The sequence below is a fragment of the Theropithecus gelada genome, chromosome 14 (assembly GCF_003255815.1).
Source record: "Theropithecus gelada isolate Dixy chromosome 14, Tgel_1.0, whole genome shotgun sequence".
NCBI lineage: Eukaryota > Metazoa > Chordata > Mammalia > Primates > Cercopithecidae > Theropithecus > Theropithecus gelada.
In genome coordinates this window covers 86,358,069-86,374,645 of record NC_037682.1, presented here as the reverse complement: position 1 = coordinate 86,374,645, position 16,577 = coordinate 86,358,069, and the positions used below count along the sequence as shown (strand labels likewise).

The 16,577-nt window shown below is 38.3% G+C and overlaps 1 protein-coding gene across 4 annotated transcripts in view; it reads left to right on the top strand.

Annotated features, from left to right (window-relative positions):
• The window catches only part of MRE11 (MRE11 homolog, double strand break repair nuclease), a 78,490-nt gene that overhangs the window by 49,436 nt on the left and 12,477 nt on the right, over positions 1-16,577 (top strand). For 2 of the 4 annotated variants that reach the window (XM_025357422.1, XM_025357423.1), the window contains exons 15-18: positions 1,449-1,668; positions 3,000-3,083; positions 11,867-11,925; positions 13,201-13,268. In XM_025357422.1, coding sequence (XP_025213207.1) covers positions 1,449-1,668; positions 3,000-3,083; positions 11,867-11,925; positions 13,201-13,268 — 431 coding nt within the window. The remainder of the gene's footprint in view (positions 1-1,448; positions 1,669-2,999; positions 3,084-11,866; positions 11,926-13,200; positions 13,269-16,577) is intronic. The other 2 variants (XM_025357424.1, XM_025357425.1) reach the window with 2 other exon arrangements.

The window sequence follows — 16,577 nt, the reverse complement described above, 5'->3', positions numbered from 1 at the left end:
TGGCCAGGATGGTCTCAATCCCTTGAACTCATGATCCGCCCACCTCAGCCTCCCAAAGTGCTGGGATTACAGGCTTAAGCCACCGCAGCCCCCTATTCTATCTTAAATCTCTATTCATTTTAGAGTTAGAATATTTGGTTAAGTCTCAAACTTGTCTTTTCTAAATAGAGTCTTATCAAATTAAGAATGCATGTTCTTGGTCCTAAGGTGTTTATTCCTTCTTAGGCTTTCAATTGATATATTCTCCTTAATTCTTTCGTTTCTTTTTTTTTTTTTTTTTTTTTACACAAGGTCTCACTCTGTCACCTAGGCTGAAGTGCAGTGGTGCAATCTCAGCTCACTGCAACAACTCCCCTCCCCGCTGCTTCCCCCAGGCTTGCGCAATCCTCCCACCCCAGCCTCTCAAGTAGCTGGGACTACAGGTGCATACCATCACACCTGGCTAATTTTTTTGTTTGTTTGTTTTTGTATTTTTTTGTAGAGACAGGGTCTCGCCATGTTGCCCAGTCTGGTCCCTAATTCCCAATCTCAAGCAATTCACTCACCTAGGCCTCCCAAAGTGCTAGGATTACAAGGTGTGAACCACTGCACCCAGCCCTTAATTCTCTTTACCATATATTTGTCAGAGATTGTTGCTCATTTTTTTTCTGATTATAAAACTAATTTTTTAGAAAAAGCGTAATATAGAAAATATGTAATATTCAAGAACAAAAAACAAAAGCACCCTAAAATTTTACTGCCCAGAGATAACAGCTATTTTTTGTAAGTTTTTTTCTTATTATTTCCTAGGAGCCGATTCTAAAAAGTAGCTCAAATGATGACAGTCTGTTACTGTCAAATATGGTATTGAATTAGGGATGATTGCCAGTATTCCTTCTAGTTCTGAAAATTTTGATTCTGTGAAATTTTGTTTTTCTTGGTAAATCTTTTCAAAGGGTCTCATGGGTAGTATGGTAGATTGATCTGACAGGATAATAAGTATTAAATTTGATTGGTGGGGATGTTCTCCTTTACATATGTATAAGTATTTTTTATTTTTATTTTTATTTTTATTTTTGTGACAGGGTCTCTCTTTGTCACCCAAACTGGAGTGCAGTGGTGTGATCATAGCTCACTGCAGCCTCTATCTCCTAGGCTCAAGTGATCCTCTTGCCTCAGCCTCCTGTGTAGCTGGGACTACAGGTGTGCACCACCATGGCTGACTAATTTTTTTTTTTTTTTTTTTTTGTAGAGACAGGGTTTTGCCGTGTTGCCCAGGCTTGTCTTGAACTCTTGGGTGCAAGTGATCCTCCCGCCTCGGCCTCCCAAAGTGCTGAGATTACAGGCGTGAGCCACTGTCAGCCTCCTTTATGTTTTTATAGTATGATTACTTCATGTCAATGCCTAAATTAATGATTTTTAGGATGATACATTATCTCCTTTGTGTGCTTTCTCCTTCTCCCCCTTAGGCTATGACCAGGGCCAGAGCGCTCAGATCTCAGACAGAGGAGTCTGCTTCTGCCTTTAGTGCTGATGACCTTATGAGTATAGATTTAGCAGAACAGATGGCTAATGACTCTGATGATAGCATCTCAGCAGCAACCAACAAAGGAAGAGGCCGAGGAAGAGGTCGAAGAGGCGGAAGAGGGCAGAATTCAGCATCAAGAGGAGGGTCTCAAAGAGGAAGAGGTGAGCGCTGAGTTCAGTCCTGTGCACATTCACACTTGGCAGTTGAGTGGAAAATACAGAATTAGATCTCGTCAGAGTTGAATTATAAGTTTTTATTTCTAAAACATGGTTCTTTAAAAAATCTATTTTTATAATATATAAAGATGGTCTTTCAGGCAGTTCTGACGCGTGTCTTTTACTTAAATAAATTTTGAATGGCCACATGCACTTAGGGTTTTAATTGTTCTTAGCACATACCTTATAAAAGCTTCACTGTGTTTGTCACATAGTACCTTTTGGGTACATTTAATGTCATATGTATTCTCATATGTACACAGTAATAGGCAAATATGAGTTGTTAAAGAAAATAGTTAGCTAAAAGCCTTTGGCAACAGGAGGAAAACTCCAGATCATACAATTATTATTTTTGTTACTGTCATAAGATACAAATACCCACATGCTTATCAAGTAGTCTTTATAATCAAGTCGATTAAAGAAGGAAAACTGCCCCCAATTTGATTTCTAAAACTAGTCATTAACATTGTCATCATTGTATTTACTATGAGACTATTGTCATTAAATAGTTCATGCCAGTAGAAATTGGTCATTCAGTGACTTTCTCACACATTATGTCAATTCATCTCTAAAGATTTTTTTAAATTCTTTTTATTAAATATGCATCCATAGGAATTTTAAGCTGGTGAAATGAATATTAATTTGGTTTAAAATCTCCAGGGAGAGAAATCCTCGTCTTTTACTGATGATTATTTTCACTATTCTCATATTTACAAAATTTTTCCTTAAAAATTTTTATTTTTGTTTTTTAATTTTTTTTGAGATGGAGTCTTGTCTTTGCTCTGTTGCCCAGGCTGGAGTGCAGTGGTGCAATTTCAGCTCACTGCAACTTCTGCTTCCCGGGTTCAAGCAATTCCCCTGGCTCAGCCTCCCAGGTAGCTGGGATTACAGGGACCCATCATCACGCCCGGTTAATTTTTGTATTTTTGGTAGAGATGGGGTTTCACCATGCTGGCCAGGCTAGTCTTGAACTCTTGACCTCAAGTGATCCTCCCGCCTCTGCCTCCCAAAGTGCTAGGATTACAGGCGTGAGCTACCACGCCTGGCCTATTTCCTTACATTTTAATTGGATAAATTAAATTAGATAAACTAAAGTGTGGCCTAAAAGAATAGTCTCTGAAAATTGGTCAGACTCTAGATGTTTGTTCTTATATATATGTCTAGCTTTTTACAGACAAACTATTTGACATAGACTTATTTAACTTTCATTTTTTGTTGTATGAAATAAACCTTAGCTGCTGATAGGCTTGTATATTGACTGTTTATTTTTCTAACAGCAGACACTGGTCTGGAGACTTCTACGCGTAGCAGGAACTCAAAGACTGCTGTGTCAGCATCTAGAAATATGTCTATTATAGATGGTGAGTATAGACTGCAAGTGATTATTTATAAATTCCAACATTAGGAAGACCAAGGTAATCACCATTAGTAGCCCTTATTTGTGTTGCCATCATTGGAAAGTTAAAAGGGCAATTAGGATCACAGGATAAATTATTTTTTAAAAGATGTTTGCTATGCATTAGAGTTACTGAAGAGGGTAAGCTTTTAAAATTATGTTTTATAGGCCAGGCACGGTGGCTCACACCTGTAATCCCAACACTTTGGGAGGCCGAGGCAGGCAGATCACAAGGTCAGGAGATCGAGACCAGCCTGGCCAACATGGTGAAACCCTGTCAACTGAAAATAAAAAAATCAGCTGGGCGTGGTGGTGCATGCCTGTAGTCCCAGCTACTCAGGAAGTTGAGGCAGGAGAATCGCTTGGACCCAGGAGGTGGAGGTTGCAGTGAGCCAAGATTGTGCCACTGCACTCCAGCCTGGTGACAAAGTGAGACTCTGTCTCAAAAAAAAAAAAAAAGACAAAACAAAACAACAAAAAAATTAGGTTTTATAATTTCTTACTTTCAGACAAATGTTGTTTCTGTTTGGTGGAGATATCCTGGAAAGAGGAAAGTGAAGTAGTTGGTCGCTATATGGACAGTGGTCGAAAGAGAGAGGAGCTGTCTCTACTGTTTCCTTGCTTCCCCCATGCTGCCCTATCAGTCTCTGCTTTCCATATAGAGAAGTCATGTGACCTATATTTAAGAGAAATTATGGCTAGGCCCTTGGAATTAATTTCTGTATAATCCTATGGTCTAAAAATTGTCCTCAAGGGGATCTGTTTAACTGTTTTTAATATTGTAGATTATGAAATCAGCCTAAAATGTTAGTCATATTTACAAAAAGTATGCATTAAGATAGGTGGTGATACTTTTTTCTACCTAGCGTTTAGAATATATTCATATGTATATTATTTATATTAGTTATTTGAGGTTGTTTCACTTTTTAAATGCTTATAAATATTAATTTATTAAATATTATAATGTTTATAATCTTATAGCTAGGATTAATTGTTGACGAACTGGGGAGCTGAACTAATTCTCAGAAGATGAAGTTTATCAAGGGCAGTATAAACCGCATTTATGTCCAAAAAGAGAGCTGCACAGATAGAGCTATGAGAGGTATATGAGTTTAACAGCAACCCAGGTGAAAAAGACTTAGGTCAGTAAGAGTTATGCAGGCAGACCCAACTGTCCAAATCTATTGATGTCTTAAACAGTATTTAATGAGTCTTGCAGGGGTGTCCAAGGGAGAGAATACAGTCATGGGTTCTTAGTTTCTCTTTCTGGTTGGGCCAGTAAAGCCCTTTTCTCATCCCTCTTTTCCTCGTATCACTAGCGACAGAAACTAAAAACCATGGCTTCAGGCTGCTAAAAGCCTAAAACAAAAGAAAACGGAACAAAAACAACAAAATGAGGTGGGTTGGACAAGCTTGCACAGCAAGGAAATTCTCCCTGTGTACTAAATTGGACATAACTTGCCAAGAATACTGTATTCCTCTTTGGAATTATATTTCAAAGAGACTGTCAACTATATATGATCATTCAGAAGAGATACCAAATAATATAAAAAATGGTTGGCCAGGCGCAGTGGCTCATGCCTGTAATCCTACCACTTTGGGAGGCTGAGGCGGGTGGATTGCCTGAGCTCAGGAGTTCGAAACTAGCCTGGGCAACAAGGTAAAACCCTGTCCCCTACTAAAAATACAAAAAATTATCCGGGCACGGCAGCATGTACCTGCTGTAGTCCCAGCTACTTGGGAAGCTGAGGCAGGAGAATACTTGAACCAGGGAGGCAAAGGTTGCAGTGAACCGAGATCATACTACTGCACTGGGTGACAGAGCATCTCCAAAAAAAAAAAAAAAAAAAAAGGTTGAAGAAACTTAGGATATCAAACCTGGGAAAGACTCAGATCTTTATGTAGATAATGTTCTATCATATAAAATATGGAATGAATTAGATTTGATTTTAGTCCCAAAGGCAATGCTTTTTAATCTATTTTGGCTTATGGATTCTCTAAAAATCTGATGAAAGCTATGTCTTCTCTCCTTAAATAAGTACTCACATGCAGTTGCACCCAATTTCAAAGGGTTCAGCCACTCCCATGAAGCGCATTTGTGTTCTCCAGGTTAAGAACTTCTGGCCCAATGGGGATGGATGGGTATAGCTAGACACATACTGATTTAAGTTTCTCATAGAATGGATCTAGAAGATTTAAGAACAACTGTGTTCCCCTGTTTTATGTGTGGGGGAACTAAGCCAAGCAGTTTTGCCCTGAGTTGATAAAACCACTAATAGTAGCAATAATAGCTAATATTTATGAAACTGCATGCCTCTTAACAGGTCTATGGAGCAGGTACTTACTATATTATTTATGTTTTACAGAAAAGGAAACTGAGGCTTTACAAAGATAGGTAGCTTACCCTAGATCTCATAACTTGTCAGTACCAGATCTGAGAATGATCTCACATTCTCTGGACTCCACAACCAATAGCTGACCACTGTACTAATTTCCACAGCAAGATAAGATTAGAGACCTAGCTACTGGTTCTCCATAGAGGAATTTTTGCATTATACATAATAACCTATGTAATTAATATAAAGATGGACTAATTTGCCTTGGAAGTAAGTATCACTCCATTAAAGGAATTTTCAACATTTATCAAAAAGATATAAAATCAGGTTGATTAAATGACTCAAACCTTACAAAAAAATTCCATTGCTATATTTTTACCCAGTATTATTTAGTACTTCAGAAGAGCCAGCTAAGATCCTTAGCTTTTTGCTTCACAAGCATGTTGTCTTTATTGCCATTTAGGAAATGGTGTCTGGAAAGATGCTGTTCCATTCTTGGTAGGTTTAATATAAAAGCAGAGAGGAAAAAAGAAAGAAAGAAAAGGCAGCCTGGAAAATTGTAAAGGATTCATGCTGAGTTCAACCTTGCATTCAACAAATGACAGCTTTGTGACTTAAGTCAGTCACTCTCCTAGTTTGTTTAGATATGATTGGGAATAATAACCTCTATTGTATTGGGTTATTCTGAAGATTAAATGATCAAAAAGCCTGGCATGTAGTAGGCATTCATCAAGTGTTATTAATATTAAAAATAAGGAAACAGGAACATAGAAAAAGAGTGAATAAAATAATGAACACTTCCATGTTAAACCGCCAAAATTGGTTAGCATGCAATCATCAGTCATAGATGTGGATTATCCACCTTTACCTTAGCGCAAATCGCCTTTTTTTGTCCTGTCTTGTTTTTGTTTTTGTTTTTTCTGCCCTGTGGAATCCATTGTCCTGGCTTGTTTTATGTGACGTTTTCCTTGACTTCAGTGGGTACAATTCATCACTTAAAGTGAGTCTTTGAGTTTCCATTGTAAATAAGAAATCAGTTATTAGTTAAGCTTGTTGGTTTTTGTTTTTAAAAAAAAAAATCTGTTTTTCCCTCCGCTTGCTGTTTTTGGTGTTCGGCAGTATCACTGTGATCAATCTAAAGACAGTATTCTTGTTTATCCTGCTTAGGATTTACTGGGCTTCATGAATCTCTGAACTGGTATCTTCCATCACTTCTAAAAAATCCTTAGCCATTATCCCTTCAGGTATTACCTCTATGCTATTCTTATTCTCCTTCCTTCTGGGTCTTCAGTTAAATATAAGACCTTTTTATTCTGTCCTCGCATGACTTGTATTTTCTGTTTTCTCTTTCTGTGCTACATTCTGAGTAATTATTTCTGATCACTTTTTTTTTTTTTTTTTTTGAGACAGAGTCTCTCTCTGTCGCCTAGGCTGGGGTGCAGTGGCATCATCTTGGCTCACTGCAACCTCTGCCTCCTGGGTTCAAACAATTTTCCTGCCTTAGCCTGCTGAGTTGCTGGGATTACAGATGTGCACCCAGCCTATTTGGTTCTTTTAAAATATGCTCTGTCACCGCTGGGTACATGGCTCACGCCTGTAATCCCAGCACTTTGGGAGCCTGAGGCGGGCAGATCACGAGGTCAGAAGATCAAGACCATCCTGTCTAACACAGTGAAACCTTATCTCTACTAAAAATACAAAAAAAAAATTAGCCGGGTGTGGTGGTGAGTGCCTATAGTCCCAGCTACTCGGGAGGCTGAGGCAGGAGAATGGCATGAACCTGGGAGGCAGATCTTGCAGTGAGCTGAGATCGTGCCACTGCACTCCAGCCTGGACTACAGAGTGAGACTCCGTCTCAAAAAAAAAAGAAAAAAAAAAATCTAAAAGTTCTATACATCATTGTCAGCTGGCTTCATGTCATGATGTCATGTTAGCTTTAATTAAAATATGCTTTGTCACTTTTAATACTTTTTAGAAGTTTTCTGAAGATATTTTTAGGCCTGTTTTTAATTTTTCATGTGTACACAGTAAGGATTGTTTTTGTTATTTTGTATCTAATAACCTAGTGTCTGAATGTCTTTGGCCTCTTTCTGTTGTCTGTTTCTGTTGGTTCTCGTTTATGGTGACTTATTTCCTTTCATGCTTTGTTATTTACTGTCCCTAGAAAATTATCAGCAGGAATAATTTGAGACCTTGGATGAAGCCATCTTCATCCAGAGAAGATTCATGTTTGTTTCTCTAGGTTTGTAGGGCACCACAGGTCTTAGACCACTTTAAGCTAAATTTGAGGGTTTCTTGGACCAATCCGGTGATGCATGCTTGTAACTAAAATGCAGGTTCAGTCACTTGCTGCTTGCAAAGTCCAATTAACAAGAGCAAGGTGTGGTATAAAGAAAGTGACTTTTTATTCCAAAGCTAACTTAGGGGAAGAAATACAGGCTTCCTACCTTAAGGGTACTGCTTCCCCCTTTGCAGCAGAAAGTGGAGGCTTTTAAAGGGGACCTATCAGGAATGGCATGCAGGGGAGGAAGCGAGCAAGTAGGGGGTCTGCGTGTTAGTTTTATCTACCAGGTAGTTGAATTAGCATCTTCATGGGAAGAAATAGGCTATAAAGGTGGCTGAAAACTCTTTAGGTTGGAGAGAGTTTCATACCGGGACTTTGGGTTGTAAATTGACTGGTATCTCTAGAGGCAGCCCCCTGGTGGGTGACAGTTTCACTCTGGAGCTTCCAAGCACATAGTTAGAAGAACTCCCCCTTTAGGGAGTGTCTGATGAAGAGGAAGTAATAGACTATAATTGCATTTCTAAAGAACTAAGTAGAAAGTGGGGGAAAGGAGAAAAGAGAAAAGAAGAGAGAGAAAAAAATAATTGAACTATCTCTTAGAAAAATGGGGTATTCAGTTACATGCTTATGAAATCCTGTTTACCTCTGCTTCTCTCTTTAACCATTGAGGCTCCACCTTAGGAAGGGAAATGCATCAGGGTTTTCACTTTGGGCAGGCTGTGGGCTATCGTAGCCCTCTCTTTTTCTTCAGGATTCTCAAAACCAGTGTTAACATTTTCCCAATTGAAAAGGGAACTCAGGGAAAGGACTCAACTTACCTCTCTGAGTTCTAGCTTTTCTTCAGTTTTGGCCTGGTAATTCCTTGCTATGTGATCAGCTCTTCAATGCCATTGAGAATTTTTTTTTTTTTTTTTAATGTTTAAGGTACTAATTTGGATTGTTGTCAGCAGAAGTGAGTTTGAAGACAATGAGAGATCATGTTGTCTGAATAACCTAGCCTGCAATGACTGTTACCCATTGACAACATAGAATAAAACTTCTATTTGTGTAGAGAGGCTGGAGACCAGTTATGGTGCCCTAAAAGTTTTACAGATTGGCTTGACTAATTTTTTTAAGGAAACAGTATTCATCCATGAAAAGAGGCTATGTAAATAAACTAAATACGAAACGTCAGATTTCCTGAATTATGTTGTAGGCAAAAATCTTATTATGGTACCTTTTGCAGCAGAGCATGATGGTTAAGAATGCAGGCTCTGAAATCAGGCCCCTTGGGTCAGCCATAGCCAGCTCTTTACTGCTGGCTCAGCACCCTTGCACTGTAAGTGCTGTGAGAAAGGGTTCTGCATCGTTCCTGCTCATCACCGTATCCACTATGCTTGGCACATAACATAGTAGATGCTTATTAAATACTTGACAATGACCGAGTAAAAATTACTTAGAGATTGTGTAGCATAAGGGTTAAGACCATGGTTCTAAAGTCAGGAAGATCTTGATTTGGATCCTGACTTCTCCATTCTACTAGTTGTGTGTCCTCCAGCAAATACGTTAAGTTTTTCATCTTTAGGAGTGAGTGTTCTCATCTGTAGGATGGGACAATGATTGTGTCTACCTCATTGCATTATTTTGAGGATTAATGAGAACATGTATGTGAAGTACCAGGCAGTGTCTATGCATATTAAGCCCTCAGTAAGTGCAAACTGGTGTTATTCTACAAGCATCAGATCCCTTAGCTATAAAATTGACAATGTTATACTGACTTCAGAGTAATTATATTAAATGAGCTGAAGTGTTTACAGTACTGATCACAGCACCTGGTAAAAATGTGATAGATGATAGCTGCTATTAGTATTAGTGGTAGTGTTTTGCAATAAGGTTATAAAGATGAATGTTATGTGAATCATTGGTCTAAATTTGTCTTTTATCTAATTGATTTGATATAATGGTTTTGCTAACTTAACTGATTACCTCCAGTACTAGGCTTTTTTTTGAAAAATGAACTGATTTTTTAAGTATAAATTTGTAAAACATTTTTATCAGGTTGGATTTGGTGTTTTTTTTTTTTTTTTTTTAAGCCTCTGACAGAATATCTGTGGAGTAGTAACTATACTTGTCATCACTTTGGAACAGAAGCAACAAATTCAGACTGTAACTTCTAGATCCCTGTTTTAAATGAAGGAGTGAAGAGATAAATAAAGGTCAAATTCTCTTATAACAAGGTCCATGGAGTATGGAAATTTATGTGCTGCAATTTTATTGGAAAAGATAGAAATTACACTTACAGCCACAGGAGTTGTAAATAAGAGGTGACAGCCCAGATTTTTCCATTGAAGTTAGTCAGCAGAGGATAGTGACTAAGTGAATGAAACTACCTCTGAAGCCACTGCCTTTACATTTCATTTACACCACTGTGGGTACCACTGCTGCTACTGTGTTTGCTACCACAAATAGCTACATGTATTTGAATGCTTTCTATCTGCTAGACACTTACCCTCTCAACAGTTTTCTGCATGAAGTATTAACATTGTTTTACAGGTGAGGAAATTGAGTCTTAAAGAAGCCAAGGAGATTGGCCATAGTCAAGCTAGTAAGTCAAAATGAGTCTAACTCCAAAACCAGAGCTTTTAACCACCACACCGTATTGTCTTCCTAGCAGAACATAGTGCTTAGTTTTCTGATAAAATTATTTCACAAACATTCACTCATCTTTGGCCTTCCACTGGGATAAAAAGAAACGTATCTTGTTTTCTAGGATCTCAGAGTTAGAGGAGTCACTGAATAAATATTGAACAGAAATATTCTTTGAAATCATCATGATCTCTGGCCTTTTTATTCAGTTGCTGTGTCTAGCCTTTTGAGTAGAGTAGGATGTGAAACCAGTAACTGAGTAAAGCAGATAAGAATACTGTTTCTGCCTCTCATTTCTCCTCTTAGATATTCCAAGTTTGGAGATAGAACCTAGAATAGGAAACATGTACAAACACAATAAATTTAGGTTAGATAGAAATATTCGTTAGTTTTGTGACTAGGAGAATTTTGGACTTTGCAGGATTTTTTGAGTATTTCTTTGTTTTTCTGTGCCCTATTTAGTTTATGAGTCATCTTGGGGAAGGTATTTTTAATATCAGCAAACTGGTAAGGCGTAGGAGAAAATAAACCTAAATTAGATGTTTGAAATTTATTATAGGTTTTTGTTTTGTTTTGTTTTGTTTTGTTTTGTTTTGTTTTGTTGAGACAGAGTTTCGCTCTGTTGCCCAGGCTGGAGCACAGTGGCACAATCTCGGCTCACTGCAACCTCTGCCTCCTGGGTTCAAGCGATTCTCCTGGCTCAGCCTCCCGAGTAGCTGGGATTACAGGCACCTGCCACCATGCCTGGCTAATTTTTATATATTTTTAGTAGAGTTGGGGTTTCACCGTGTTGGCCAACCTGGTCTTGAACTCCTGACCTCAAGTGATCCACCCGCCTCAGCCTCCCAAAGCGCTGGAATTACAGGTGTGAGCCACTGCGCCTGGCCTTATTGTAGGTTTTGATGTCAAGGAAAAAGAAAGGGAAAGAAAGAGCTAGCTAAACTTCAAGTATCTAACCAAGTTTAAAAGGAAAAGAGGTGTGGATACAAAGGAATTTTTATCATAGAATAGAATATATGCTGTTTTCTAGAATTCTCCTCTGGAATATTTCTTAGATATTGAATATGGCTACTAAGGTAGAGGAAAATGAGAAACTACTGGAACCCGATGGCTCCTAATGTAGCAACAGGGATAAAGGTGTCATCAACAACAAAGAAGGGATTCGGAGGCTTTCCTTCAATACATCTGTAGTTCATTTGGTTAGGTGATTAGATTTTATCCTTCAGGTATTTTTCTATGAAATATTTTTAGTGTGTGCGTATTTATAAACACTACAGTATTCAAATAAGCTGGGAAATAATGAGACTGACAGTTGAGCCTTGAGTTATGTGTACCTATAATTCTATCTCCCTTTAGATTTTAAAAAATATCAAATAGTTTTATAATTAGGCAGCATGCAGTTTTGCAGATAGGACTCAGAAAGTCTTTAGCTAAAGAAGTATACAAGTTTTTCTAAATTATTTTAAGAATAACATAATGCACATTTCATCTTTTTCATTCTAGCCTTTAAATCTACAAGACAGCAGCCTTCCCGAAATGTCACTACTAAGAATTATTCAGAGGTAAGAAAAAAAGTTTTATAGTTGTGTATTAATAATTTATGTTTTCTGCATTATAAATTGTCAACTCTCTGATTTACAAAGTAAATAAAAGAAGAACAATTATGGAACATTAAAGCTGGAAGGAGTTTTACCAGTTATCTCTAGGGCTTCTAGGATTTGATTTTTTTTTTCTTGGTTGCTCTCTTTGTTTAAATAATGGTTATTATAGAAATCCATAAATGTTATGTATACAGTAATGTTTTCAAGGATAACAGTGTTGAACCAAAAGAGCTCATGCATGGAATACTAATATCGAAGGTGAGTTCAATGGATATAGAGGTTTTATCTATACCGGGTTTCCTTTTGTTACTTACCTTCCCAAAATACTAGCTGTGCCTTAACAGCTGATGGTAGACTTAAGATGAATGAAAAGGCTGGAGTCCAGTGATCCATGTGATTTGCCCTAGGTTTAGCCTGGGCCTTCTGCTCTTCCTTTGGATTCCAAGAAGAGTCCAATATGGGCTTGACTCTCCTATTACTTCACTTTCAAAACTGTATCTTAACTCCTGAGCCAATACTCTTCCCTCTACATCAGGGTTTCTCCATAGTGGCACCGTTGACATTGAGGACCAGATAATTTGTTGTGAGGGATTGTTCTGTGCATTGTAGGATATTTAACTGCATCCTTAGTCTCAGGGGCTGTTCGTTCAGTATTTGGTCTTTGGCTTCATCCTCATCTGTACTTAAGTTAGATGAACATATGGCAAATGTGTGTATCAAATGTCAAGATGACAGAAAATGTAGAGAAATAGTATTTTGGATGATAGAATCAACAGTCAGAAATATCTTTATTGAGTCTTAACACTAACAAATGGTATTTAAGAGGGACAGATTTAACAGAAAGATACCTAGTATTTCCCACATGGTGTGATACCTCATTTAAAGCTGGAGATGGAACACTGATGGTCTCACCTCTCATAAGAAACCAAGAGGAAAGTCACAGGGTCTGCATACGAGCCTATGCAAGTCATTCACCAATGTAACTGGGTTTCCTTAGGTGCTCAGGTTCCTGGGATGACCAGGAGAGAGGTGAGCAAAAAGTAACATTTGTGAATGAAGAGGGACATTGGAGGGAGGTCAGACTGAGTGTTAGTTTTAGTGGTTATAGCTTTCTGTCTCCTTTTTTGTGGCTCATATATAACTAAGATTTAATCGTTTAATTCATTTCTTCATTTTCATGTTTATTCAGAGAGTCAATTCTCACAAAAACCATTTGTTGCTTTGTTTCCTTGCCAGGTGATTGAGGTAGATGAATCAGATGAGGAAGAAGACATTTTTCCTACCACTTCAAAGACAGATCAAAGGTAGGTGCAGTGATATTCTGCAAAAAGAAACATCTGAAAAAAATTTTAAATTATCCAAAATTCCATAGTTACACATTTTTCTATGCCATATAAGTTTAACAGACTTACTTTCAACTAGTAAAGTATATAGAGGAATGAAAACAGACCAAGGGCTAGTTTATAGAGTTGATGCAGCATTAGTAAAAGGATTTTCAGTGAAAATTGAAATAGCCTGTAATTTTTTTTCCTTTTGACTTTATTAGTGCTTTTCTTTTTATTTATTTATTTATTTTTTGAGACAGTGCCTCACTCTGTCACCTAGACTGGAGTGCAGTAGTGCGATCTTGGCTCACTGCAACCTCCACCTCCTGGGCTCAAGCAATTCTCCCACCTCAGCCACCTGAATAGTTGGGATTACAGATGTGCACCACCACACCCGGCTAATTTTTTGTATTTTTGGTAGACACAGGATTTTGCATTGTTGCCCAGGCTGGTCTGGAACTCTGGAGCTCAGGCGATCCATCCACCTCGACCTCCCAAAGTGCTTGGATTACAGACATGAGCCACCGCGCTTGGCCTCAGTGCTTTTCTTAATGGAAGACTATGTTCTTTCCAAATAACAGAAAATAATTTTGTATTTTGCTAACATTTGATTTCAGCTTTTTGTCATTGTCTTATTTTTATATTCTTAATTACACATGGTGCTGTACTAAACACCAAAAAGGGGATCACACAGAGTCACTCTGTCTTCAGAGGACTTGCATGCTCTTCCTGTGTGTTTTGGGATTTTTGGCCTATTGCTGTTAAGCTTGACTTGATTCACTATTACCATTTGCTTTTATACATTAACATTTTGGTTGAATACTGCAAAGCTCGATTAATGAGAGTTTCTACTTAATAAAGTAATAAATAAAGGCCTTATTTTGCCTTATTTTCTGTTTGAGCATTATATTAGGTCTGATGAGGGAGGGGCATAGCAAATGCTTTAATATGGCCTCTGTCTTCAGGTAACTTCAGTTGTAGTGGAAAAGAGAAATGAACATATTTGAATTCATCAAAGAATGATTTAGTACATAATTAGGTGTAGAATTTTATATTACAGACCCATAAGTGTGAGTGCTTGTGGGCTGGTGAAAAAAGGAACAAGGAATGTGAGCTAGAAGAAGCAGCTTCATGGAGTGAGTAAAACTGACCTGAGGTTTCAAAGATAAGATTTGGTTTAGTAGGGTGGAGAATGGTGGTCCCAGCTGAGAGTAAGGGCATGAACAGGAACTCCAGAAAGAAGGGTGATTGAGGAAAAACCTTATATTAGTGTTTCTCAAGCTTTTTTTTTCATGATCTCAGCCATTTCTTGATTATCCAAGGAGAAGAATTAAGTAACTTAGATGTAATTCAATTTCTCCCTAACATTAGAAATTAAATACTTAAAGAATGAAATTTTTGGGGGTAGGGATGAGTTTGAGAGGGCCACAAACTATTGTAATAGCTACGATTTTTCATCCCACTCTATCCCCTGGAGCCAATTTTTGTTTTTTGTGAAATTGACCCCACTGAGAATATAAGCTGTATGTGACTTAAAGGTTAATGTTAGAACAAGTATAAGTATAGTTCCATGTTCACTTATTAGATCCTTTAAACATCATGCGGCCGGGCGCGGTGGCTCAAGCCTGTAATCCCAGCACTTTGGGAGGCCGAGGCGGGTGGATCACGAGGTCAGGAGATCGAGACTATCCTGGCTAACATGGTGAAACCCCGTCTCTACTAAAAATACAAAAAAAAAAACTAGCCGGGCGTGGTGGTGGGCGCCTGTAGTCTCAGCTACTTGGGAGGCTGAGGTGGGAGAATGGCGTGAACCCGGGAGGCGGAGCTTGCAGTGAGCCGAGACCACGCCACTGCACTCCAGCCTGGGAGACACAGCGAGACTCCGTCTCAAAAAAAAAAAAAAAAAAAAAAAAAAAAAAAAAAAAAAAAAAAAAAAACATCATGCTAGGTTCTGGGGATAGAAAGATAAAAGAAATGTTTCTTCCTTCAGAGAATTTACACTTTAGTGGTATGCTAATTACAGGGCACTGCTAATCCACCAAGATAAATGTTTTATTCAGGTGTAACGAAATCTAAGGGATGTGCCAATATCTTCCTGGGAAAGGTCATTGAAGGTTTTACAAAGAAGATAGGTGACATCTGAGCTGGTGATCAGCCGATCAGTTAGCATGCATTAAAGGAAATGATCTGGTGTAGAGAGAAGAAACAGTGGCACAGGACACAGGCATCAACTTTGAAGGATGGTCAGGGAAAGCCTCTGAGGAGGCTACATTTAAGCCGAAATTTTAATAAGGGAAACGTGGCCTTGCGTAAAGCAGAGGGACAAGTGCATGCAGCCTGTATTAGTCCATTTTCTCGCTGCTGATAAAGACATACCTGAGACTGGGCAATTGCAAATCAAAGAGGTTTAATGGACTCACATTTCTACGTAGCTGGGGAGGCTTCACAATCATGGCAGAAGGGGAAAGACATGTCTCACATGGCGGCAGACAAAAGAAGAGAAAAAGAGCCAAGTGAAAAAGATTTCCCCTTATAAAACCATCAGATCTTGTGAGACTTATTCACTACCATGAGAATAGTATGGGGGAGCTGCCCCTGTGATTCAATTATCTCCCACCAGGTCCCTCCCAGAATACTTAGGAATTATGGGATCTACACTTCAAGATGAGATTTGGGTAGGGACACAGCCAAACCATATCACAGTCTATTGAAGAAGCAGGTTTAATAATGTTATTTAGGAGCCAGTGACTCAAGTGTGGTGGAAAAGGATGTGGTTTGAGATGAGAAGAGAAAAGAGAGGCAGGGTAAATCATACTGCAGGAGCAGGTGAGCACTACAAAGGTTTTGAATGTTCTTATAAATGCAGTGGGAATCCACAGAAGGATTTTAAGAGAGGAGTGGCACCTTCTGATTTACATTTACAAAGGATCACTGTGGTTGCAGAACAAGTGTAAATAAACTTAGCTGAAAGGAGGGTGCTGCAGGGAGTTTGAGCTAAGAGAGATGATGGAGGCTTGCACAGGCTAGTGGTAGGTGAAATGGAGAAAACAGATGGTTTCAGAATATATTTTGAAGATAGACATGACAAAACTTGAATATGGATTAAATATTTGGAATGAGGGAAAATAAGGAATCAAGATTGATTTTCTGGTTTCTTGCTTGAGCATTCACATTGTGCCATATATTGAGAAGGGCATAAAAGAAGAAAGGACAGATGTGTTGTAGGGAATGATAGGCATATAATTAAAAGTTCCACTTTAGATATGAAAAGTTTGAGATGCCTAGAAA